This window comes from Passer domesticus, chromosome 2 (genome assembly GCF_036417665.1).
Source record: "Passer domesticus isolate bPasDom1 chromosome 2, bPasDom1.hap1, whole genome shotgun sequence".
Classification (NCBI taxonomy): domain Eukaryota; kingdom Metazoa; phylum Chordata; class Aves; order Passeriformes; family Passeridae; genus Passer; species Passer domesticus.
In genome coordinates this window covers 82,920,211-82,947,479 of record NC_087475.1, presented here as the reverse complement: position 1 = coordinate 82,947,479, position 27,269 = coordinate 82,920,211, and the positions used below count along the sequence as shown (strand labels likewise).

Here is a 27,269-nt window from a genome sequence, read left to right as displayed (position 1 = left end):
AGAAGAGCAGTAAAATGCAAAGCACTGATGCACAGGGGTGGAACTTGTTCTCTGAAGGGTGACCCAGAATTGTTGGCAGCATGGAGAAGAGCTGCCTGACAATGGAGAAGCCTAATGAGGCCATCTCTAGGTTCCTTTTAATTTTTCCACTATAAAGTTCTTGGACTATACTGTGCATAACCTTCATGACCGGTTCTGACCATGGCAGCAGTGCCCTCCCTCCTGCCTGCAGGGTGCCAGCCTGCACCACTGTGCCCACACAGGCTGAGCCCCTCGGGCACGCACATATGGGCAGAGGCTGTCAGGCAGCTGCCAGGAGTCTGCAAGAAAGCATCCCCATCACAGCACTGGGGACTCTGTGCATGCTGCTGCACACCAACAAGCTGAACCAGGTCAGAGCACAGCCCTTTCTTCTGTCCATTTGGCCTCCTTAGCCTGGACTTAAAAGATGGCAGACAGCTTAACACACAGGTGACCTGTGCTCTTTTTCACTACAGAGGAGGGCTTGGCAGTGGCATCCATTGAATGACATCAACAGCAAACAAGAAAACCAGGAAAAGAAAGGGAAACAAATGCCACAATTCCCCAAAGTGACAGAAGATAAGGGCTTGATCTTTACAGTGCTGCAAGGATAAGCCCAAGAAAATGAGGCCCATTTACATCCTGGAGTCCACACTGTTCTGACCTGCCTTGTGAAGCAGTCAGTGTGTGAATTCAGCACAAACCCAGGAGCTGGCCCTTGCAGCCTCTTCTGCTGCGGAGCACAGCAGGTCCAGAGGGACTGTTAATAGTGAACCTCTACAGGACTGAGAACACCTCCACCTCTATCTCCAGGCTGGGTAAATCCCCAAGGGAAGTGTGCTGCTCAGGAGCTGCCTGGCAAGACATTGCCTGCTTTGTTCCCCAGTAAGGTACCGTCCCTCACTCCCTTCCCATTGTGCTTCCCCCTCCTTAGCTTCCTGTGATAATTACCGATGCATTTGCCACGCCAGCTGAAACAACAAAGTAAGATACTGTACCATTTTAATCTGCTGAAATTAGTTACTGCTGAGCCAAGAACTCTCACTTTGCCTGCTTCTCGCAGCACATGGAAACGTGCCTGTGAAACGGGCCTCGTTTGCACATGATTGATTTCCAACTTGCCCAAGTGTTTGAAGCTGCTCAGATTTGTGACACTGGAGTCAGCCTGTTCCCAGCCTCAGCTGAGATCTGGAGCACTGTTGCTTCAGGCCAGGCACTGCTTCCTGAAGTGTCTTGGGAAGGTTATGGAAAGGTTATCAGCTAGGATAATGAGAAAAGGTGGTTGGTGGGTCAAAAGATATTTTGAGGACCATCAGCAGTCACACATCCTACAACCAAGGGGAATCATTGCTGTAATGACTTGGAAAAGACTCAGAGATGTTCTGTGAAAGGGGGGACCCTGAGCATTGCCCACAGACTACTTTAGATAACGGGCTTTATGCTTTTGTTCACTGTTCTCTTTGCCCTGCCTGCATGTGTGAAAAACTTTTGAATGACATGATCCGACACAATTAATTACATAACACATTAAAGATTTCTTTATTTTTTCTGCAATTCTGACTAAACTTGAAGAACAACTTCTGCTGTTCATTACTGAGCAAACATCTCAAGAGGCATCTAAGTTGGTCAGGTATGATTTGCCTTGGGAGATCCATACTGTTCTCATTCACCTTCATGTTCCTGGGTGGACTTCCAGAAGACTTGCTTTGTCATCCCCAGACACTGTGGTTAGGCTAGCTGGGCTAAAATTCCTTGAATCTTTCTTTTTGACTTTCTTGAAGATAGGTGTGACATTTGTCTTTTTTTCAGGAATTAGGATCTCCTCAATTACCATAACCTTTCAAAGAGTGACTTTGTAATGCTGTTGGCCACATACCTCAGATGAATCCTTAGATGCATCTCATCAGGTCTCATGGACTTTGTCTCTTGAATAATCCCTGCTAAATAGGCAGAAGTCCATAGAGATGCTGTAATTTTGCATGCGTAAAGTTCTCATCATGGAAATAGAACTCTGGATGTTTTCCTTGATTTGCATGAAGGCTTTGACATAATCCCCCAAAACATCCTTGTAGCCAAACTGGAGAGGAACAGACTGAACAAGTGGGTGAAAAAGTGGCTGGGCTGGTAGGCTCAAAGGTTTGTAGTCAGTGGTACAAAGAGGCCAATACTATTTAAATTCTCATAACAATCTGGATTATAAAACAGAATGCACTTCTGTAAAGTTCACGGATGATTACAAATTGGGGATAGTGATTGACACAGTGGTGGTATGACAGTCATTCACAGGGATCTCAGCAGGCTGGAGAAACCTCGGGGCTAGGGAAACCTCGTGAGTGTCAGCAAAGGCAAATGCAAAGTCCTGCAGCTTTGCAGAAGAAAACTTTGGGGTGGCCAGCAAGTGGAGGATGAGCCAGCAATAAGCCCGTGTGACACAGAAGACCAACAGCCTGCTAGGCTGTGTCAACAGTAGGTAAAAAAAAAAAAAAGTATAATTTTTTCTATTTCAGTACTTTTGAGGCCATCCCTAGACAAGCACGTTCCATTTGGGGCTTTCAGCACAATGACAGACTGGAGCAAGTCCAGAGGAGGGACACAAATATGACCAGAGTATACAAAAAGGATTGAGGAGCTTGGGTTTGAAAGTGCCGGAGAAGACTAAGAGGATATCTAATTTCTGTTTACAAGCACTGGTTGGAGTGTTTGTAAAGAGGCCAGATTCTTCTCAGAGGTGTAGCAAAAAAAAGATGAGGCACATTGAACACAAGTTGCATCTAGCAAAATTCCAATTAGATATTACGGGAAAAATGCACAAGGAAGATGAGAAACCTTTGGAACAGGTAGTGAAAAGAGATTGTGGATACCCATCCTTGTATATACTGCAAAGTATTTGGCTGGACAAGGCTCTGAGGAACTTGAAATAATATAAAACTTGGATCTAAGTTTGAAATCACCCTTTATTTTAGTGAGGGCTGGCTGATGTCCAGAGGTCCCTTCCATACTAATGCTTTCAATGGCTTTATGTAATTTCTTGTATGAAGCAGGAATCCAGAGATGTCTGCTTCAAGGACTCACCAGACTTGACAACTTTGTAAGACTTTTAAGTTGTCTACTTTCTGTTTAACACTGAACAATTAAATGGAGCAAAGTTAGAGGAGGAAGAGAAAGAGCAGGAGCTAAAGCCTTCTCATGTACCTCTAATCTTATGTGCTTCAGAGCCTGCCCTTGTACTTTACTGAGGAAAAGGAAGAAGTGACAATCAATTTTCTCCCTCAGAGCTGTAATTGAAGCTGCTGCCCCTTGCATGAACCCAGACAGAGCTGGGAAAGGACTGATGTCATCACCCCCTTAGAGGAAGGAGAAGCACTCCCTCAATGGGAGCTCCCACACACGGGCACTGTGAGCCAGCTCCTGCCTAGATCCCAGGCTGATGGCTTTCAGAATAAGCAGTCACCTCGTCCCAGTTGGTGGTACCTGGCAGGCATCCCACCCAGCATCAGCGGGCTGGCTCCAACTGGAAGGGCTCTGAGTCACCTTCATTCTCTGGGGTTAGGATGGATTTGGAAATACAGTAATTTGTAAGAAAAAAAAAAAAAGAAGTAGGTATTAATATTTTAAACTGTTTTTCATTTTGTTTAGGCCCTGGGGCGAGAACAGGGAGGCCTAAAGGATCTTAAGGGAAGCAATTTATACCTCTATTCCTCATCTCATCTGGGTGTGTATGTGTAGGCACACTGCATCCAGAGTCCCAATAACCAAAGGCCAATGAGTCAATGAGTTTAATTAGTATAGCTCAGGCCTCATCTACCTTGCACTGCTTGTGCCTAAGATGTTTTTAATTCAACATACTTAAAACATTGCCAGCTCAGAAGCTGGAATAATTCAGGCTTCACAAGGTCTGTTCCTGTCTCGCTTGGGTAAAATTAATCCAGCTTGCATTAACAAGGCTTTGTATAATTCTCATTAATCATTTAAACACTACTTACATTGAACTCTAACACTTTCTAAAGTAGGTGAGTCATGAAAGATCATCACGTTAGAAAAGAGAGAGTCTAAGGTAAACTCAAAGGACAGGAGGGAGTAAGTGAGAAAATGCCAGTTCCTATCATCTGAGGATACAAAGGGACATATTAGGGTGGGTAAATCAGACTACTCATCCCAGATTCAACTCTTTTATGTCTGACATGACTTCAAGACAGAGTTAAGTGAGTAGATATATATTACTTAAGCATTCCAAAGGTCCTCAAAACTAATTTCTGACTAGTAACCTAGCTTGGATTTCCCTTTTCTTTCTGACAGCTCCATAAAAAAGACTAAACAGGTGCTTGCTTCCTTCGACTCATTGCTTGTTGTGCAAAAGCTCAGCAGGATTTCTTTACTTATCTACTACTGAGAAACCAGTGCCAGCAAAATGCTTTATTTGAAATATAACCATGTTTTACTACAAAGAATGTAGTAACTACATGTTTTACTACCATGTTTTACTCTTTGAAAAGGCAGGACTTGAAATAATTTTCAGGGGGCTTGACACCTCCCATGCACTGTAAGATGCATCTAACTGGGGAGAATCAGATAAGGTTCATTTTATGACAATACTGTTTTACAGCATCCTCCTGGATGTGGTTTGCTGCTCTGGGGCAGTTGTTACCAGGAACTGTCTGAGTCATTCAGCTATGACCTATGGCCAAAAGAAAGCAATAAAAAATAGTCTGCTGCTTCCCACTCAGAATATGCAGTTTAGCTTTAATGTTCTATTTTTCTCCTGTTATCAAAGAAACCTTCCAAATTCACCAAGAAAACTTTGCCATTCACTCCAGTTCTTCCAAGAAAACCTACATCCAGGCCTCTGATGTGTGATTTGCCATATCACTTGGCCTCTTTTTGACTGCTTGAGTCCCCTTCCATTTTCAGAGATAGCAACTAATCAAAAAAAAATCTTTACAACATCAGCTTCTTATTATGCCTTCATCTGCCCATCTTCATAGAAGTCTGAGTGCTTGGTTCCCCCATTCAATACTTCCATTAAAAAACTTATCTCCTGGGTTTTCTTTTTCTGTGCTTCTCTCTCCACTGGAAGTTTTTGGGGGTGGCAAGAATACCTGATGAGTCTTCTTGTACAGGAGTATCCATCTGCCCTTCCCTGAAATGCCTTTGCTTGTGTGCTTCTAAACCCTCCCCATGAAAATGTCTTTGAGCAGGTCCATGCACCCCACTACACCAACCACATTTCCCCAAACCAGGATCTTACTCCTTGTGTCAGATAGGAAGAAGCTGCTGTACACATTGCCAAATATTGTTAGATAAGCAGCAGATGCAGAAACAGCACTGGAAAGTCTGCTCACAAAAGAACCAGCATTGTGTGAAAAATAACACTGATGTTTCTTTCAGTCTCTTTCAAGTACAAGTGAGGATGAATCCAACTGACTGCAAATAATTAAATCAAACACTGGAAATTTCTGCATGTTTCAAGCAGGACTAGACAAAAGAAAAGATGAAGGGACTCAGAGGAGAACTGGTTGTTTGCAGAGACTTGGGAAAATCCTGTCCCTGTCAAATGGGCAAACAGCCCTTCCAAAGGTTTAAAGCAAAGTCAGCATCAGACCAGGATGCAGAGTGCATCCCTGTGGGCATTGATCAATCCTGCTGACTGCTGAGCCTCTCAGGACCTGGAGACTTGTTTGCTATAACCCCAGCATTGCTGCTGTCACTTCTCTTTGATGCTGGAAGAGTTATGTTAACCACGCTAGGGGAGAACAGATCTGTTCTCAGATTACTGCAGAGTTAGCATCCACAGAGAGGAAAGAAGATGGTTTACCTTTATTTTTGTGCATGTAGTAAAGAGTCTAACAATAGAGGGAAAATGCCAGGATCAGCTAATGACCACCTGGCTCACGAAAACGGAAAGCCTTGCATAACTGTTAAAATGTCATCATTGTTTTAGGTAAATTATAGAAAATTAATGGAACTCTCTAAGTTACCTGCATAATCTAAAGCATATGATCCATTTTCTCCCTGAATGTTTCTTCAATGAACAGCTAAATTCCTAAAAACAATGGAGACTCACTTTTCAACTCAGATGGCTGAGCTTTCGTTTATATTTTTAAATGCTTCTGTGTAAACTCCAAAATCTGTCAGACATCTGACTACTGTATAATAAACAGTCTTGTGATATGAACCAATGCTTCTTATGACAAGGTGAAGGTTAAATTTGATTTTCCTAACAGTACTTACCCTGAATATCATCATTGAATGTACAGTATTTGTTGCGGTATTTATTGAGGAGACGAAAAGCGTTAGCATTGGCAAAATCTTCAAACTGGATCAGGCAATTCATGCCATACCTGCAAGTTAAAGAGCAATTTAAAATGAATAAATAGGACAAGATATACACATTTTACCAAGGCAATGTAGCTAGACACTAGTGCAGAAATAAAGTAGTGCAGAAATAGAAGTATCATGATAGAAATGCAGCACAGTAACAGCAAACAGGATCACATGCATCCCAAGGTCCATACACTGAGAAATGTGGAGTCACCAGGATTAAACTGCATTCATAATTCAAATGGCTTCTTAATATGTGTAGTTGTATACCTATATGTACATGCATCTTTGGACTTCTGGCATGAGAAATTTTCAGTGGTGTATTTGCAGAGGAGCTCCGCAAAGCAAAGGAAACACTCTTTGTATTGCAGCTCAGCTGCCACACTGCATCACAGCAAATCTGACTGCAAAGGGGACACCAGTTAAAGGGACACCGCCAGGGGCCCACTTCAACTGCAAGTGGTCAAGAGATGACAAAAAAATCTGCTTGTAGGATCCCATGGAGTGAGTGTTTCACGGGGGGACTGAGTGGTTCATGATGTGATTTCACAGCTACACTTCTGTGCTTTGGAAATGTTTTTCTCCACTGAGTTGTTTAGCAGGAAACCAGCAGGCAATGACAGCTAGCGACCTGTAGAGTGAAAAGGCAGGAAATAATTGCAAACTTTCCATAACTGTCCAGTAATTTCCAGCAATTTCAAGGAGAAGTGTGCAGTTTATAAATTGGGTAATATTCAGACTGGTCCATATGTATATACATTCATCAATTTGTATGACTCTAGGCTGCATTAAAGCTCTGCAAATAAAATCTAAAAGGGCTATAATTACTCGTTTCTCACACATAAATGTGATAGGGCAGTGAGAGAAACTCAGGGAATGAGTAATGCAACTATTAGCAACCTCTGGGCTGCAGGCAGGTGAAGGGGCTGAATAAAGAGCTGCACTTTGTTAGACGTAGCATCACCTTACATATCTTCTATTCAGACTTTCCTCCTTTGCCACTGACATCTGAGGTAGAACACTCCTTCTTTAGTGTAGAAACTGATACTGGATAAAACATACTCCATTTGAGAACTGAGGCTTCTGTCATGAAAAGGTCTTTTCACGGCACTCACAGTGTGGGCAGTCAGGCTCTTGTAGAAGGACCTTGAATTTTTATTATTATTATTTTCCATTTCAATTATATCTGTCAGTAAGGAAACAAGGATAAGCACATGCATTATGCTCCTTTATTTTTCCATCCTGAGAATCTCTCACTTGATAAAACCCCTGGTCTCAAAAAGGGACAAGGGTTGGCTCTAACACTTGCTTCCTATTCTCTGCGTTTGTTTTTAGAAAAGGACCACAATGGGGACAGAGCTTTTAGTAGGGCCTGTAGCAACAGGACAAGGGGTAATGGTTTTAAACTGAAAGAGGGCAAATTCAAACTAGATGTAAGGAAAATACTTTTTAAAGGGAGGGTGGTTAAAGACTGACACAGGCTGCACAGAGAGGTAGTGGATGCCCCATCCCTGGTAACATTCAGGGTAAAGGTAGAGGGGGCTCTGAGCAACCTGGTCTGGCTGAAGATCAGCTTACTAATGGATGTTCCTCTTATTCATCACTTGGATGTGTAAGGAAAACATGGCTAAGAGGGAGATGACACAGCATCCCGAATATCTGCCAATATCTCACAGCAAATGATTAGCAAATTTTTATGCAACTTCAGTTGCTATAGAAACTATTTATTTAACACCAGTCTTATTTATTGGTATCACCGAGGAAGTAACATTCCTGACTTGCTTAACAAAACCAGTGATCTCAGCCAGCATTAATGTACACATGACCAGCTCTGTGAACTCCTTCCTCACTTCACATTTGTGGTCTGCAGCATGGGACAGTGCACAAGTTACTTCTATTTTCATCTTTGATCCCTGTTTATTAAGCAGAGTACAAAAGAAGTATGTTAGCCCATAAACACTTAATTTCTCTTTCCGCCCCTCAGTATAACAGGACAGTGCTGCAGTGCAAGCTCTTCTCACTAAGGTATTTTGTGAAGATTGTGCTCTTTTTCACTGCAACACATCTATTGAGCATTTTAAAGTATGAACTCCATTTTTGAGCTTATGTGAACCTTTGAATAACGTGAAAACTAAAGTTTTCATTCATAAAGACCACAAATTGGTCATGGCAAGACTGATGACTGGATGCTTTAAATGAAAGAACCAAGTATTTCGGATTCACAGTTAACGATGGGAATCTCTTAGTCCTCAAGGGCTACTCACCTTACTGAAGTTTTGAGAGAAATTTAAAGAACTTGTGCTACCCAGTGTCACTGAAATTAAACACAGCTAGGCAGCTGACTTACTGAGTTGTCTTAGAAATCTACCAGTTGATCCTGCTGCCCTTTTCTCGTGGAACTTTGGCAGCTGCGTGCAGTGCTCCATCCAAGGGTGACCAGAGCAGACTAAGGATGAACTTAGCAAGGAGTTTGAACAAACCAGCTGCTGGGGCCATGTGCAGTAAGATCTTTGTGAGCATCAACATGATGAGTCAGTTCTACTGTCCCTCCCCCACAGCCAGCATTTCAATATTTGTGTAATTCCTTTCATCCCGAAGGAATTCAGAGCTTTCTACAAAGAATGTTTGGGTTGCACCCAAAAGTAAAATGTAGCCAACTTGGGACTAGAGCACAGAAGTCCTCTAATATGCAATAATGCTAAGAAAAGGTCCAGCTTGGGTAAGATGGTGGAGAATACTTGGTACTGCACAGGAAAAGGGTGACCCAAGAGCTGCTACATGTGCTGGAATCTAGCCAATAAAATGCAGTGCAGAATGGGATTTCCTCAACTACCTTTACATAACTAAAAGTTGGTTGTGTAATGCCCAGCTGTGTATTGCCCAGCTGGACAATTCTGACTGCCCTCTCAGACCATGGAGAAAAAGAGCATCTCCAGTAGCAACTTCTTTCAACGAGTCTAAGTGAAAAATGGAAGTAGGCAACATCTCTGGAGATGCCTTTTTTTCAGAGTATCTATAAAGGCAGACTATGATGACCAACCTAAATTTAGATATCTAACTTTAGATACCTAAATTAGGAGAGGTAATCTAATATTATCTAATTATCACAGTTGGGAAGATCTGGTTGGGAAGATCTTAAATATATGTCATGCACCTTAGGTCACTGGCTTATCACCCTTTCACTGCAATACTATGCTGCCCTTCAATGTCTGCAATTTCTTTGTTGATGTCTGCAGGAACTACCCTGCTCCATCCCTTGTGTATGGTGTCCAAGTGGTCCCCTGTCAGCAAGCACAGAAGTACTTGATGAAGTGAATTATACTGGCCAATCTTCCCCCATCATAATGTTTTAAAATGAAAACTCATTTTGCAAAATTGTGTTTAATTGGAAACATTGCATTTTCTACTAAGAAACCAACATTAATTAATTCCTTTGGCAGAGTCATTTTTTATGAGGTATGCTTTTGTGGAACCTTCTGTTCTGTTTAATACATGACATGTCATATGAATACAGTCCCAGTTAGTACTCACATACTTGCTGTCTACAGGTGCAGGATGCCTTTTAATAGAAAGAGTGTTCATAAAGTGAGTATTTGAGCAAGGATTTATGAAGATCCCTTCCAAGACATTTAAATATTCTTAAATTTGAAGTAAAAATTGATGCTGGCCCTGCAGAGAGATCTTCAAAACTGCTGTGATAGGAAGAGACTCTTGAGGTCAGTCTGCTTGGCTTGTTGTCAGTTCTCATAGATTCTTCCACTGATCCATGTGACTCATCTCCTAACTTTCAGCTGAGAGCCCTGAAGGAGATTTGGAAGCAGATCAGCAGGTCACATCAGGACTGAATGTTTTCCAGTCCAGGAAAGGCATAGCCAGCTAAGGTTGGCTCTCTCCAGCAATCTCATCCTGACTGTCAATGATTCATCTTCTCTAGAGCGTTCTATGATCTTCTTGGCATGGGACACGAGTAGTTAAACAGCCAGGATCTGACTGCCTTTATCTACAAGGAAAGCTTAAATGTACACTATCAGGATTTCAGACTGATAAGGTACATTGAAACTGAGAAAGTGCCACAGTCCCGTGTGGTTTCTCCCATTTCTGTTCTTTATCTCCCTTTAAAAAAAAGGAAGGTTGTATTTTTGGAATGGTTTTGGGCTCAAAGTGTTGCCATTCCTCTTGAGCACACTGCAGTTTGCATTTCATGGGATCTCTGCAGTTCCATGTCTCCTTGTGGAACTGGAGCTTTCCCCTCAGCATGAGTCATTCTTACATCTGTAGGCTGTCAAGAAGGATCCTTGGACAGAGGTGTTTTTGAAAGAATTCAGACATGTTGAAACTTGTAACTGGTTACACTACAAGAGGCATTATTTAACACTGTCACCATGTCTCCTCTTGGCTGCCAGACCACCATCTGGGGGATCCTGTTCTCTGCCACTTCTGGAATTAATTTACCCATTTTATAGAATTGGAAACAAAAAGATACAGTTTGTCAGTTCTTCCTCATCCAAAAAAATTCACTGGTCTTTCAGGCAAAGATTACATTGCTGTCTCATTAGTTTGCTTATTTCATGGTTTTGTGCCACAAATAATTATGACCCAAATTCTGTCTCTCATACCTTGCAAAAATCTTCCTGTGGAAATAGCCTCACTGGGAAATGCTTTATAGAATGGTCCCATACACTCATTTTAGTCCAATCTCCAGCCTTTGCCTAGCAAATCTTGTACAAACAGTACTTTCAATGAAACAATACACTATTGATTAAAATAACAGTACAAACTGTCACCCTAATGAAGGATGACTCTAGGAGCTAAACACATATAAAATTATAAACCTATTGTAAAAATTATCACCTGAAAATCTTTATTAAGAATTGTTCCCTTTTCCTGGGAAACACACAAACATAGGATTCATGCTTTGTTTGTAGCTGTATTGTTGTTCTGGTACTGTTACTATCCACCTAGATCTACACAGAACCCCATGGCTGCTCCAAGAGAAAAGATGCTCTCAGCAAAGTCTGCACCCCTGCAGAGAATGATACACATTTCCCTTGGATGGCCACCTGGAACAAGTGGTGGAACAAAAATGTGGAATAAAAGAGCATGAATCCCAGAAAAGGAGCAATGATTACATTGTTTTTAGATTCATTATTCAAGAGCCTTCTCAGTTGCCTAAACAGTCTCATTATGCAATTTTTTCTTTCATCCTCATTTGTATGTACCTCTTTGAGTTCATTCAGACTCATTATAAGCCATGAGGTCAGAGAGGAACGAATTAATGAGGCAACAGTTACCATTTGAGAAGCATTGACCAAAACTGCCCAAGTCAGAACTTCAAGGGTGGCCTGAGGACCTATGCAGTGCCTTTGCTGACCAGTATCAAAAGGTGGGGTTTTTTTTGACAGTGAGGAGGGAATATAATATATTCTTACATGCATGCATGCATGCAAAAAAAAACAATCCAAAACCAACCCCCCTCAAAAAAACCCCCAACAACAACAACAACAACAAAAAAAACCTATTTGCAAGAAGATCCTGTTCCTTTATAGAAAGAATAATAAGAAAGAAGTTCCAGTCCTTGTCAGAATTTAAAGTTTTATAGCACTGCTTTCAGCCATTCATTATGGAAGGAATCTGCTTTGAGGAGCTGCAACTCCTTTCCATAGTCTTAGATAAAACCAGGCAGAGAAGAAATAAATTGTCCTTGTCCTCGTCATCTTCTTATTGCTGCTTGAAACACCAGCAACCAAATTCTGATTTCCAAGGAAAACTAAATTATCTGTAAAGAAGCCCATCATCAGAAAAATATCATGCTTGGCAAGTGCTCAGCATTTAAGATTTGAAAAACAAAGTCCACTCAAGCAAGTAAAACAAGACTAGAACCTGAGTCTCTCTGGTGTCCTGAGGCCAATCTCAGCATTAAATTGTTACTATGATATTTGTCAGGCTTTTCATCACACCAGCCACACATCCAACCATCTCATCAGACCCTGCCACACAGTTCCTGACCGCAGGCTAGGGGTCACTTTGGTCAGGCACCTCCTCAAGAGGCCAGCTGGGAGCAGCCCTGTGGAGAAGGACTTGGGGTTGGATGGAGAACTGAATATGCTCTCAGCCTAGAAAGCCAGCTGGGCCAGGATGTGTCCTGGGCTGCATCCAAAGCAATGTGGGCAGCAGGGCAAGGGAGGGGATTATGTCCCTTCTGAGATCCCACCTGGATCCAGCTCTGGGGACTCCACCACAAGAAGAATGTGGACCTGTTGCAGTGGGTCTAGAGGAGGCTATGAAGATGTTCAAAAAGGGCTGGAGCATCTCTCCTACTGAAGACAGGCTGAGAGAGCTGGGGCTGTTCAGCTGGAGGAGAGAAGGCTCCAGGGAGACCTTGAAGCCAATACAAACTTCAGAACTCTGGGTCCTGGGTTTAGAAATCCCATGCTAGGGAGCTGCATCACAAACCCAATGGGACCTTCTGCCTGCCTCACCATCATCTTAGGCTACAGACAGTTTCTAAATTGGGCAGGAGTCTCACTGGGTTTCTGCCAACATAAACATAGCCACCATGCTCTGAGGCACAGAGCCTGCTGTGGATTCAGGGAGTGCTGCGTCAGTAAAAGCACTCCTTGAATCACAAACATATCAGGAAATCCCAGAATTGTACATTTTGGAAACTGGGGCATGTGCTAAGGATTGTTGTTCTTAGTCATATGCCAGGGCATCTGCTATGAGCTACTGTTAGAAACAGGATAAGGGGCAAAATGAAGTTAAGATCAATTACAAAGGTCTTGGGGATAAAAGAATCTTGAAAATTCAGTCAACTTTCACTATATTCTTTTTAAGGGAAAATCTTAAACAACTATTTTGCACTTCAATCTCATGACTTTGAAGCACTAAGACCAGAACTAATGGCTTCTGTGACCATTCTAGTGCTTTTATACAAAATGACATCATCCTGCTTGTAGCTGGTGAGAGGAAGGACTGCAGCTGGAGCTACAAGGCTTCTCAGGAGCAGCCAAAAGCAGGAGATGCAACCATATTAGTGCTGACCCTCAGATGTAGCCTTGAGCTACTCTCTGGCACACACCAAGGAGCAGAAAGAGCCTCACCCTGTATCTTCTGCACAAAGAGATCTTCTCCAGCTGCACCTTACCGAAACTGCTGTGGTTCACCAGAGGAACCACATCATCACCTGGTAGAAAAGCCCAGACAAAAGCCTAGAGCAGAGGACTCTGTGACATCTGTAACTGCATTACCCTAGAGGATTTGAGCTCATGGTAATAAAAGCCTCAGTGATCACTAGCAGCACATCTGGAGCTCAGTCATTCCTCAGTAGCAGAAAATCAAGCTAATGAAACCTAAATATTGTTCCTTGACTTAAAATATCATCCAGTGTCTTAAAGCAGATTACAGACGCTGGCTGATGATCTTATCTCACATCAAGCCAGGACAACGTACAGCTGGGGTGGCTCTTCCCATCTCCATCACTTCTCCCTCATGAATGCTGTCAGGGTCCCTCTGGCCATGGTAACTGGGGTAGATGGGTAAGGAGAATATTCACCTTGTATTCCATGAGGGCTGGATCTGGTCTACACAATGCCCAGGGCACTAGTGATGGTGTGCAGGCCTCCTAAGAGACACACAGATGCTAGGGAGTGACTTTGAGTATTAGCATGTGTGAGGGTTTTTTTGAAGCCCATCAGTGCCTAGAAACTGGTGCCTAGAAAATGAAGTCTAATCTTTCAGGATCAATTAGCCAAGTTAACCAGAGCATGTGAAGAAATAACATGGGGTATACCTGTACTGTTGATTTTATTTCTGGAAAATGCTGGTGAATTTGTGATCCATGACCCTCAAGAACTGCTGAAACAGAGGTAGCTTCTTTTCAAAAAGGTTCTGATTGTTGAAGAGCACATGAGACCTGACTTGGTATGTTTGTGAGTAAAAGTACTGGGAAGGCATTAGGCAAAGAGAAATCAGGTATGCAACACACACAACGAAAGAGAAACTCAGCAGAGGTATCTTTCTTTTCCATCTGAGAAATAGAACACTTGATCTCCTGGTGCCTTCTGTGCTCTGCCTTACAGTACAGGCTGACAGAAATCTTGTTCCCCTGGTCACTCTGTTAATAAGCACTGATGGGAAAGGAAAGGGGAGTGCAGTTGTGACAGGTTAATGAGGCTTCTGTGACACGGTTTGCTGGCGCGGGGAACTGCATCCCGTAGAGTCTCAGGCTGCACATTCCACATCTGCCAGCCAGTGACTGAGGCTGGACCTCTAAAGGGAAGCTGGAGTTCTGGGACAGGTCTGGCCCCTTGGAGCATGATGAAAGCTACACAAGCATTAATTTGATCAGATATTCAAGCTCCAGAAACTCTGGGGTTTATTCTGATTATAATTCTTGGACACTTAAGGTGAATACTTATTTCAGCCTAAAGAAATGTACCAGGTTAAGAGCAAAACTGACTTGTTCTTTGCTACAGTAACTGAGCAGATGGAAAACTGAAGCAGTTCATTTTCCCATGTGAAGAATATTGCTGCTCACAGCAATTTGTCAGGCTGCTTCATTCAGACACAGGTAGGCTCAATGGGCCAAATTTTGCATCTAGTTGCTTCCCAAGAGGAGCAAAAGGCATGGCTTAGAGCTGTTGTTAAAGAGCTTAGCCATTTCACCTGTTTTAGATGAAAGAGTAATGAATGGTGGTCTACACAGCAAGAAAACACAAAAATTTATCCAGATGTTCCAGAAAGAGCTTTTCTTTCTAAAATTGCCCAGGGTGCCCACACTTTATTTCAAAATACTGGAACTGCTAATTCTGAAGCCTCTGGCACACGCCTCATTTCATTACTAGGTGGTTATTATGAGACCAGGAGTCCTTTCTACTGACTGTATGGGTCTCCAGCAACATAAATTTGACATCTGTTTGATATTATTATTCCATTACAAGATTAAATCTTCACTCCCTTGGCTTTCTTGTGGGCTCCAACACATTCCACTTCAGTGACAAACGTCCCTTGAGCCAGCAGTGCTTTGACAGGGTGGGAGGTGCCCTGCAGAGGAACTGACAAATGGTTTCCATAAGAAGTTAAAGTACCCTCTGGAAGTAGAATTTCTGCATGAATATCAAGATGAAAAGGAAACCCCCAAATTGCAAGGGATTTGTGGCGAAAAACCAATAGCTTCCTCCCCAAGTAACTGAATTTGCATGTGCCGTTACAGACTTGCATAAGACATTGCGGCAGCTCATACTCACAGGTTGCCTCAAAAGTGGAAGCAGGCTACAATAAAGCTGCATATTCTTGACCTTTTGAACACTTTCAGCTTCCTTTTGTAACAGAAGCGACAGCTCCTACTGGGTTGAATCCAACAAATGAACCTGCTTCATATGACTTTGCCAAACCCAGGCTGATAGCAGGATTATTCGCTGGCCCAGAGTGCATAAGGATCACACCCCAACAATGATTTAAAGTACACTGGTGGTCAGGATGATAATACAGGGTAATGGCTCCTTCTGCTCTAGGATCTCCAAATACTTTACAGATGTGAATGGAGAAGTGCAAAGCAGAATTTCCCAGCCCCACTTTGCTGAGAGCTTTCAGGGGCCTTAATGTGTGCAAGGAATTCATCCTGGTTAAGGGAATTAGAAAAGCAGGGATAGGGGCCCCAGGAACTTGATTACCAAGTTGCTTGGATGAAAGCATTAGACATGACTTCACAGCCTCTCAAGATAAGAGTTCATTGTTGCATGGTCTTCTCCCATCAATGTGGAGATTAGCTCATGTAAACTAAACACAGGATAGTAACAGCCAATCCTTCCTCTCCAACAGAAAGCACAGAAAAGGCAAATTATCTCTAGTGGGTGCAATGAGCTTTGCATTTAACACTACAAGCATAAATCTCAGAGCCAAATTTATGATGGCTGAGACCATCATCTGCTTTCTCATTATATTGTTCCCATTCTATCATCAACACCAACACTGCAATACCCCCATGGTCTTCTGGCCAGAAAAAAAGCAGGATAGGGTTTCCCTGAAGGATTAATTAGTGACTACAATGAAAATAAACAAAACCCCCACAAATCAACCCTGATGACTCTTAAATCGTTTCTACTTGTCTCTTGTGATTTCCTAGTTATATTTTACCAGCTTTCTGGCTTCTAACAATTTCTTCTCACTAGATAGTGCACAAAGCATCTAACATAATATTACAATGTAATCAAATTACATTTGGGTCAAGGTTCTTTATCAAATATAAAGAAGGTTCAGCTGTGACTGGATAATCCTCTGCATTTCTGTCCCTATTTCCTCTACCCAGAGCCAGCAGGGCAGGCACAACGTGTAAACCCATCCTTCTCAGTGGATGGGGAGGTGCTGTGTCAGACACTGCTCATGGTGCCTCCTGTTTACAGGGAGACAGGGAGCTGTGAGGTGATGACACATGTACCACCCGCTCCCTCGCCTCTGTGCAGGAACACACACACATACAGCCTGGAGACACAGCGGGAAGGTCAAACATAGCTTCTTCCCTGGGAAGAAAAGACAGGCAGCAGTTTGCAATCAGGCTCAGACTGCAGCTCTCTGCTGCTTCTTATCAGTATCATCTGTGGCTTTAGGACATGCAAAAAAAGCTGCTTTGGAGGTTGTAGTTCTCCAAATATGAGTCTTTTTTTCCTTAACAATTGTCCTCACGGTCCTTCTCAGATAATCTCTTTGGATAGTCATGGAGAGTTGAATACAATCTATTTTATTTTTCAGAGAGAGGTGCACAGGGCTCAGGTGGTAGTTCTGCTCTTCCTATATTAAACTTCCTGGTACATCAGAGACTCTCTATCCAAGCTAGTGAGTATAAATGGAAGTATGCAGCTGGTCTGTGCTTATAATCCTGGCCTTCTCACTCCACAGCTTAAATCCCAGCAGGAAAATTCTTATTTTTGACAAAGCCATAGAGAGGCAGTCTGGAGACTCCACTTTGTGTGAAGGAACACGCCATTGCCATTTAGATGATTTCCTTCACAATGGCATGAGCTAGAAACTTCCTTTCTAAAGTGTAAACAAACTGAAGTTTAAGTTCTGACTATGCTGAATGAGGCTCATAACTACATGACAGAGGACAGATCCAGCCCACAGGACATATGTTTGACACCTCTGGCCTATGTGGATAGGAAATGCTTATAAATAGTCAGCCCCATTTCGGTTCTCTGGAGACAAATATTTTTGACACAGAGTGCTCAAGCACAAAGAGTCATTTGCAGACCACCCACGAGACTTGCATTGAAATGACCTTCCTTTGCTTGGATGATGAATTATACTGATGTTTATTTCAGGAGTTGCAACATTTGTTCTTAAATGGAAGCAGCCCGGAGGAGCCATGTATATAACCCCACTTACTTGTTGGTAACTGCCTGCATAAACTCATCAATCAGTTCGTCGTACTGTTTCCCACGAACCCTCTTGTGTTTCAGTCCAATATACAGTGGATCATTCAGGAGAGCCTAGGACACAAAGCAATTCTGTTGACATCGTCTCTTCTGTACATGGACAGAGATTTATGTCCCAGCCTAGCAAAAATTTTTGTCTGATGTAGTCATACTACTTTTACTTACTATGCCAGCTCACACGTCTCCTCCCAAGCAGGAAGTGTTTCTGTAGGAAGCTATGGCCTATCTTTTAACATAAATAAAGTCAGAGGGATGCAACAGCTCTTGACTGCCATGGGAAATGGAGCTCTGCATCCCCAGAACCAAAGGCTCTCTGCCAAAGTGCCTCACTCTCAGTGAATAAAACTGACCCTGTGTGGGGGTGTTCACTGTGCATTCAGTTCTTAATTCTGCACTGAGGGCAGGACAGCTGATGACCACAAACAGTGCTTTGTGCAATGAAGACCACCTGATGTGACTTGAAATGATGTGTCATTTAGGCCTTTTAGGTGACAGCACAGAGTTGACCACAATCAATGATCAGATGGCAGAATGTTCCCAAAATCTGCACCTGCCTACCACTCACCTCAGTTATCTGGCAGGTATGAAGTCAAGGTATTTTATACAACAGATTAATTTCTATTTTGGTTTCCAATAGGAACATAAATTCAGGCCATTCCTCCAAGGAGTTAAGTCAACATCCATAAGCCACCTAAAAAGGATTGGGTCAGTGCAGAAATTACAGGACAAACACTGGCAGGAGACAGGTGGGCCAACACCTCTAAGAGTCACTGCAAAGGAACTCTACTTTCCTTCCAATTTCAGGAACCAAACTATCCATATGAGGGGAAGATGAACCATCTCAAACTTATTTTCCTGCAGCCATATAATCTAAATATTGGCAGGCATGCTAATATCAGATCTGCTTTTACAGACAGACCTGTTTTCCCTTAGAAGGAAAGATGAAAGAGGTTTTCCTGTGAGTTTGATACATTAGGGCTCTGCAGGGCCACGACACAGAAAGAACCATTTGCATAACTTCACTGATTGCTTCCACAGCACTGCGTGCTCTGGGGCTTGCTCATGGAGTGCAAAATTCTGCCACAGACAAGCTGAGAAATGCCAAGCTCTGAAAATAGACTGATTTGCTGAAAGTGTATACAAAGTATTACGGACTGTCAGGAGAAGAAGCTGGCAACTGATGCTAAAAATATAATATAACGGCTGTATTAAATGAGTTCTACCTGAGATTCATATGTTACCAACACAGTCACCCTTGGTTCACCAGATGTTAATGGGCAGAGATGAACAGGATGAATGCTTGTAAGAGGTATCTTATTAGTGTACTGATAAACAAGTTTACTTGTGGGGCAGGATGCTCCTAGGATGTGCTTAGGGTTCAGTTAATTTGGGTTTATGCACAAGAGAAAGCCATTAAATAAATAAGCCAACAAATTATTTATATGGTGAGGAAATACATTGTTCATATTGCTGGAAAACAGCGGCTTCTATATTTTAACCCCAGATGTGGAAATTGTCATCATAGAGAAGTTCCCAAACACATAAATTACATCTAATCTTGGGCAGAAGAAAAAGAGTCCAAGACTGATTCCGTAAGTCCCTTCTTCTGATGCCATCTGACCCTTGCAGAGGCCTAAAAACTATTGGTGCCATTTTGGATTTTAGTGTCCCCTGCCAGCTGAGACAGAAACAAGATGGACATGCCCCGTCAGATGCTTTTCATGGGAAGGGCACTTTTACCCAGATCCCTCTGGGAGAAGCTCCAGATGGGAGGCTCAAAGCACTGGTGGCGCGAAGATCAGCACAGAGGATAAGGAAGAAATTAAGGATCCAAAATAAAGTGCAATGTTCTATTGACTGGAGACTGCAGTAAGTGAGAGACTGAGACTTAACTCCTGCTTTAGCCTCAGTGGGTCCAGACTCAGAGTTCTCCCTTTTCAGGAGACCATGAATCAGGCTGAGATGAACACACCCTGTATTTCACAAGTCCATGACAGGCTGCTATGCTAAAGGGTAACATAATCCTGGAGCCAAAGACAAAAGAGGTAATAGAGATTCTCAGATGTCATCTATGGGCACTGATTTTGCATTCTTTAATTCTTTTCAAGGGTCCAGTGTGAGAGGCTTTGGGCAGGATTGAAAGGGGTGCAGAAAATCTAGCTGTCCAGTGAGCATCAGCAGGTCTGAAAACGTCAGCCTTAATTTGTCTTTATACACAAACTCAAAGGTTTTATGCCCCAGATTTTTTATGTCCCTCAAGAAATGTGTGTTTGGTTTACATGGGGTCATGTGAAGCACAAGTACATTTTATAAAAATGGACAAGCCTGGGCCATCACATTGCTATAGGATATTAATTTTAAAAAGACATCCTCACAGATGTCCATTCTGGCATTGCTGAAATGTTTTACTTTGGCCTTTCCAGGCCAGAGTCATAAGGCAAGAATCTGCAAACAGATGGAGTGCTCTTGTTTGGTTATCATGTGCAGTAACATGTGTAATCTAAAAAAACAGTGACATTAATCATTCCCAAACCACTCACCAGGGATTCTCCATTTCTGGAATATAGTCATCTCTACACAGACATGAATATCTGCCTGTTCACTCAAAATTACCAAAGGAAGAATAATTCTGGGACTTCCTGTATGAAGCCTGTAAACTCACTTTGTCATGCTGAAAGGTGGAGCTTCCCACTTCCCTGCAGTGCTGGTCTAGCCATCATCTCATTTTGGATGTCTCCAGCTTTGTCCCCACCTTTAGGGAACTGGCCCCAATTAAGCGCTAATCTTGATTCTTTCTCCCCCATCAGATTTATGAAAATTTGTCTTACCTCGTTGTCTGTGCCAACATCCAGTAGGACAGGGAGACATTGCTGTGGGTTGACTCCACCACAAGCTGTGTACAAAGCAAGCTTTCCAACTGGGATGCCCATGCCGTAACTTCCTAGGTCTCCTAAACCAAGAATCCTCTCTCCATCTGTCACCACAATAGCCTAGGAGGATCAAAAGAGACTGTTGTATGGGGTTGCCAAGGCTCTAGAAGCAAAACCAGCTCCACTGTTTCCACACTGATGCCACTTTGCAGATGCATTGTGCAATGGATATTTGCTCCTTGTCCTCAACAGCATGTTAATTAGCTGTCAGCAACAGAGCGCTGCTATTTTTGGGGTAGAGGTAGTGTGGTTAACAGGTAGCAGCTCACAGTGTGGGACAACAGCAGCTCTGCTGGAGAATACTTCAATTCACTGTAGCAGAGCCCAAGCAGCATGGCTTTTTGTGCATCCCCAGCTGTACTACAAGAAGTATCACAAATGAGATCTGGCCTTGATTTTTTAAATCTTTTTTTTTTCTAGAAGAATAAAGTGTGCTTAGGAGCTGCATCTGTGGAAGAAACATATTTCAGTGTTTTTTCTTATTCAACATAAACTATACACATATTTGAACTTTTTGCTATTTGCTTTTCCTTTGGAGTCAATGTGAAGTGTAAGCAATGAGAAAGTCTCTTTTTGGGTGGGCTCCATCTGGTTTTGGGTGTGTGCTCACTTCTTTACCACGCCCAGAGGATGCAGTTGGGATTGAAAGGCAGTAATGGGAATAGGGAAAGCAGCAAGCATAAGCACAGCTACAGGTTTATCCTGAAATTAAATGGAGTTAATATTCCAACTATGCAGAGAATAGTAAAACAAAATTAAGTTCTAATGAATCAAAATATTACTCTGGAGCACTGATCCCCTTTCATCCCCCTTTCATCCAAATAAGTGTTCTCAGGCAAACCTAAAAACCTTTCAATAGCATTTAGATATCCATCAGAGACAGAAAAATTCTTCAGCCTAGGATGGGCTGTAGCACTCCATAGTTACCAAAGTTCCTCAAGGTAACACTGACAAATGAATCCTAACAGAAAATACAGGATGGGAGAAATGCATTGGTATTTGTAAGAGAGGGGGAACTGGATTCACATTTGTTTGAGGCTCTTTGGATTTGAAAAACTGCAAAAAAAAGGGCACAGTTTTGGTGAGCACCTGATACACAAGGACATTAATGTTTTTATTCACTCATGTTCATATGATCAGAACTCAACAAATAGGACATTAATCTCCGGCTGAGCAGGGCAGATCCTTCTACCTGAAGGTAGGAAGTTACAGGTTTAACAGTTAGGAACCTGCTTTCTACTTCCATCTGTGATACAAATTTTCTTGATGACTCCAGTGAAGTCACTGTTATACAGAGGTTAGGTGTGCAGTTTATGACAGCCATCTAAATGGATTCTAAACTCATTTGACATCTGATGGGGAGACACAGAAACCTCCAGAGGGCATCTCCTCTCTCCAGCAGCCATTTTGGGAACAGATGGATGAATTATTTCTCTTTGAAAAGCTCAGTTCCCTCTTCCCTGGCACTGCAGAAGGACTTGCAATATGAGACTAGGCACTAAGTCCCCAGGCAGCCGATATTAACGGAGATGACTCTGGACCTCAGGCTGCACCCAGTTAACCAGTGCAGGTTTGCAGTGCTTTAATAGCAGGCATGTGGCCCAGCACATTGGTCCAGTCTGTGCTGATCTCCAGGCTGCCAAGGCAATGCAGTGAGGGAAGTGCTGCTGTTGGCATTCCCAGTTCTCTGCGCTGATTGCATGGGGTCAGCCTTTACAGGATGAACTGATACTCTGCATTGAATGAACCAACAGAAAACACTCCATGGGAGGGATTTTGAACAGCCCTGTACAGCAGTAATCCTGGTGGGGATTCAAGATCCTGAGTGCACTTTTAGGGCAGGCATCCCACAGAAAGAGGAAGGAATGAAGGGAGGCAAGGCAGGATGGAAGGCCAGTGCAGTAGCTTGCATGGCAGCACACTTGTCTTGGAATAAAATACATGTTTCCTCACCATCCTTACTTTGAGTGGCTTGAATTCATAGCTGCTAGGATGACACCCATCCTGTATGACTCTTTGCATTCTTTTTGCTTTAGCTGGGCCGTTGTGAAGAAAAGAGTACAAGACTACAAGAGTACAAGAATCAGAGAGAAAATTGTCAAGGGAAGGCACTCCTGAGGATGGCCAGAATTTCATGCAATATTTCTTCACGTCAGGATTCATTAGCCATCCTGGAAGAGACACAAAACCCCCACATTCCCACATAAGTATGGTTTCTTCTCACTTGTTCTGCTTCTAGTACTATGATTCTTTCAAGGCAGCCCAGCTTTGACAGGAGAGTTGAAGGTGCAGCTCATTAGAGCTTGGCTGAAGCTTTGCTAAGCTAAGCAGAGCACCAGCACCCTTGCAGCCCTTCTAGGCAGAGGATTCAGGGTTTGGCCCAGAGTTGCATTTCTAGAGTAAACACTGTTGCCATGAAGCCCTGATGAGCCAAATCTAATGAGCAAAATGTGGGCAGCACCTCCAGGTATTTCTGCCCTGTCTTTAGTGGGTGGTGTTCAATGGTGGGGGGTGTTCAGCCTCTAAAAAAAAATCCAAACCTGGGTCCCTCTAGGGACTTAGGCGCAGTCCAGGTGCCTCCCTACTTATCTCAAAATCTTGAGTATTCCAGTAGCCTACCAGTTCAGGCATGAAGAAGTCTGTGCACAAAGACACAGGGAACCTGTGCTGCTAAAATGAGCTGCCTTTGTAGTCTGGCAAACCTGGAAAGTAGATAGTCTGAATCTCTTTCATGGACCATTGCCTTTCCTATGGTCTGTTTTGGGTGCCAGAGGGGCTGTTTCAACAACAGCCTCTAATCTTTCTGTGCCAGTTTCCCCATCTGCAAAAACATTTCTATTAGCCATAATGAATTCTGCTCACAGTTCTGAGTTTGAAACAAATGGAAATACTGAGTTTGTTGGACAGAACAAGGACAAAATACCTAGCCTGCCTCTCTTCTCCATGGTTCCAAACACAAGTTTGTATGACTGTGATCACTTTTTCTGAAAATATGTTAAATTCCCATTTTTTTCCCCCTTAGAAATGGAAAATGCTTGCAAGATTTTCTCAGCTGCCAAACCTTTGTTCTGGGAAGAAGCAGATGAGTGACAGGGGACCAAAACTCTGTCAAAAGCCATGAAAATTCCCAGGAAGATGTACTTTCAGACTGATAGAATAAGGTGAGGTGACTGGCAAGACCTGTCTTAACTGTTGACTTCATTTCATGCCAGGGACTTGCCCAGCCCTGAGCTGTAGTGAAAAACACTTCACAAGAACACTTTTTGGGTGGGGTGTCAGTAATATTTTCAGCTGCTGGATATCAAACATGATTTGTAGAGTTGCCAGTGTTCTCGATGCTGCATGACTCACTGGATTTGGGAAGGAGTCCTACAAGCATGTTAATTACAGACGTATCTAAAAGAGCTATGGTAAAAGTTAGCCACACAATTCTTCAATACACATATCTTACTTTTTCACTAGAGCCCCTTTTCTGTACCAATTTATTAACATGCCTTTTTTTTTCATTGACCAAGATCCTGCGATCTGATCAAGAACAACTGAAAAAGTTGTTCTTGACTGCATACACACATTCTAAGAGTCTCTGAAGTCCCAGCTTGACTGAAAATTGAAACTCAAGTTCAGCCTGAAAATCGTCTGAGGGAGAGAAGCATTCTTTGCTGGTCCTTTTAAACAGCCAGTTCTGTAAATGATGCCAAAATGGGATATTTAGTTCCACTAAATATCCCATTTTACACCAAACTGCCTGTAATTCCCCAGTCCACAGAAGACATGCCACATACCTTAACATTTTCTTCAGGCCAAGAGTTTAGCATTGTTGCAATATGGCCTCTGTCATGGATGGTGATAAACAATCCCCTAAGAGAGGAAAAGAAAAGGAAAGAAAGTGAAGAAAAATAAGCCTTGCAATAAAACTAGTAACTCCAAGATAAAAGAAAACAGGTGAACTTGAAAATGGAGGGATGTGAGCTGCTGAGCACAAAACCAGGCAACTCGCTGATATAAAAATGAGACCTCAAGGGACTGCTAATACAAGGTAAAGTCTCATTTTCAAACCAAAAAGCTCACCGTCCTTAATGGCAACTTCATTCAGCAGCCACCAGTGTTGAACATTTAACACTTGTGAAACATCTTTGCTTCAGGGAGCAAATTCTGCCTTAGTGCAGAAGAGTTTTCTAGTTAAAACAATTTAGATAAATGAAGTGGAGGCTGATGGTTTTACCATAAGCCTTGTTCCTCATTCTTTCCTGAGGAGCTTATAGCACTTGGTCATCCAGACAGTGAAAGCATGATTCGTCTCTCCTGGCTACCAGGGTCAATGATGGGAATGATGGGAATGGCTACTCCAGAGATAGATGTTTTGGGTCACCTCTCTAGTCCACAGAACTCCAATCCAACTGGATCAATATCTGCCATGACATTTGCTTTGGTCAAGCCAAACCTGCCCTTGTGACAGTGTTTCTTTTTTCCCCACAAATATCTGATCCCAGTTTTTGTCATTCACCAAGTGAAAACAATGAAAAATTATGAGAAGTGAAACAGAAAATTAAATGTTTGGGTGTAACTTCAGTGTGAATTGTTTATATAGAAAATAACATAGCTGATTGCACTAAGGTAAATCACTTCTCAATACAAAGGTCTTCAGGGTTTAAACAAAAGTGCCTTCTTTTTAAATAAAATTAGGATCTGGAAGAGATTGTTTTTGAAACATGTTTTAGATTTGTGGCTTTTTTTTTTGCCTCTCTGCTGCTGTTATCAAAAAGAGTATCTGTAGCAGGGATTCTTTCAATAGCTGGGACAATATTATTTACATTGACTGATCGCTGCTCTGATTTTGGTGAAGTTCCTTTTAGGCTGCACTAACCCCAAAAGAAGCAACCTGTCCTCTATACCTATGTCAGGCAAAATTGCTTACATTGCTGACAGTGTTGTCTAATCAGTGCAAATCAAGGGCTCCAACTCGAGGTCTCCCCTTGGCAGAAGGATGCAGCCATTCTCCTTGCCTTGTTATCTGCTCACAAAAGCAGGAGTTGTGCCAGCAATTAGTAACAGTTGGAAAAATGGAGAGATGCATTTTTGCTGCTTCCATCTCTCAACTATTGCTCAGCCCCAGAAAGTTCAGATCCGGTCATGGTCCGGGCTTCTAATGTGAAACATTAGGGAGAAGAAGCTTGAAAACAACTTCCATTGTAAGGCCATATGAGTGATGGATAATCAAACATAATTGGGCTGCTCACTCTGGCAAGGGCTTGTCTCACATGACTCTTCTAGGGGAGAGATCTCTTCCCACAGTCAACTGTGGGATTCCTAATGAAAATGCCCTTTACTTCGAAAAGAAGAAAAATAAAAGTGCTGACTTCAACACTGATCAAGTCACAATCACACAGACAGATCAGAAAGGCAAAAAAGGAAAATAACATTTCATTTATTCAGTGTAATTCTTTAACACTGTGCCAATAACCAATGAACTAATCACATACACATGGCTTGCCTCAAAGGCAGTATTCACAGATGTCAATCTTCATAAAAAGGGAGTACTGTACTGCTGCCATCTGTGTTTAGAAAGCAGTTATTAACTGGGAATTAAAAGTGCAAATTAGTAACATCACTGCATATATTTCAGGTTGTGATATGCTTTTAGGAAGAATGCTATTGTTTGAAGGTAACATTTTCCATACATAATGAAGACACCTATTAAGTGTCTAGCTGTGTGCCTCATACATTCACATGTCTTCAGTACTGAAGGGAGTCCAGCATCTATTGAACCTTTGAAAAACATCCTGAGCTCACAGCAGAAGCTGAACCCAACTGTCTAGCCACTGCTGGTCATGCAGCTCGATGGAACTGAGAGTTGTTTCATATGAAAGTGCAGAGGGCAGCTACCCAATGCCCCTTGATTCTGTCCCTTGAATTGGGAGGGCAGTGGGCTGGTCTTCAATCCCTGCTTGGGACTTGCCAGCAGACAGAGTTCAGCTTGGGTCTTCCAAAATCTGATTACTATTCTCACTATGCTCCTTGGGAGAGGACTCTCACAGCTGTCATCGGACTGGCGTAGCTTAGATAGCCTGGTTGGTGACTGAAAACCAGGCATGGAGAGACAGCCCTCCAGAATTCGTATTTGCTTCCTTAGTATTATGTATTTGATGCTAATTGTTCCTTACCTTACTTCAGGCAAAATCAGATGGCTTATTTTAGACTAACACCCTAATGGCACTACCATTTTTACAAGGAAAACCATCAGGAGGAGCAGAAATGGTGATGCATGGGGAAAAGTGGGGAAAGTGACCTCTCTCAGTGACACAACCACATCAGTAAGTGGGCATGTAAGCAAGCCTTATATTTCACTAATACTGACTCTGAGAGCCAAGGGCCCAGGTTCAATGAAACACCTGAATTTCCAATGCCTTTAGGCAACCAGCTGAAGCAAGTCCCTGAATCTGGCTGAGGCTCTGAGGCCTCCCATTACGCGTTCAAGCATTGAGAAGGGAATTCTGGTAGTAGTGAGCTGGAAATCCCTTTGCAGATGGAATATGCAATGACCAATTCTGACAGGCAGTTGAGCAAATTCAGA

At 42.6% G+C, this 27,269-nt stretch overlaps 1 protein-coding gene and 1 long non-coding RNA gene across 6 annotated transcripts in view; one reads left to right on the top strand and one right to left on the bottom strand.

The window, feature by feature from the left end:
• Positions 1 to 27,269, bottom strand: part of ME3 (malic enzyme 3) — a 117,884-nt gene that overhangs the window by 10,519 nt on the left and 80,096 nt on the right. For 3 of the 4 annotated variants that reach the window (XM_064409597.1, XM_064409595.1, XM_064409596.1), the window contains 4 exons: positions 24,481 to 24,556; positions 20,597 to 20,758; positions 17,719 to 17,822; positions 6,250 to 6,359 (listed from right to left, as the gene is read on the bottom strand). In XM_064409597.1, coding sequence (XP_064265667.1) covers positions 6,250 to 6,359; positions 17,719 to 17,822; positions 20,597 to 20,758; positions 24,481 to 24,556 — 452 coding nt within the window. The remainder of the gene's footprint in view (positions 1 to 6,249; positions 6,360 to 17,718; positions 17,823 to 20,596; positions 20,759 to 24,480; positions 24,557 to 27,269) is intronic. The other variant, XM_064409598.1, reaches the window with a different exon arrangement.
• LOC135294413 (uncharacterized) lies at positions 14,576 to 19,753 on the top strand. 2 transcript variants are annotated; one of them, XR_010356516.1, is made up of 5 exons: positions 14,576 to 14,744; positions 14,814 to 14,908; positions 17,086 to 17,169; positions 18,406 to 18,514; positions 19,434 to 19,753. It is a non-coding gene; the product is annotated as an uncharacterized LOC135294413 (long non-coding RNA). The 2 variants fall into 2 exon arrangements; XR_010356515.1 differs by lacking the exon at positions 14,814 to 14,908.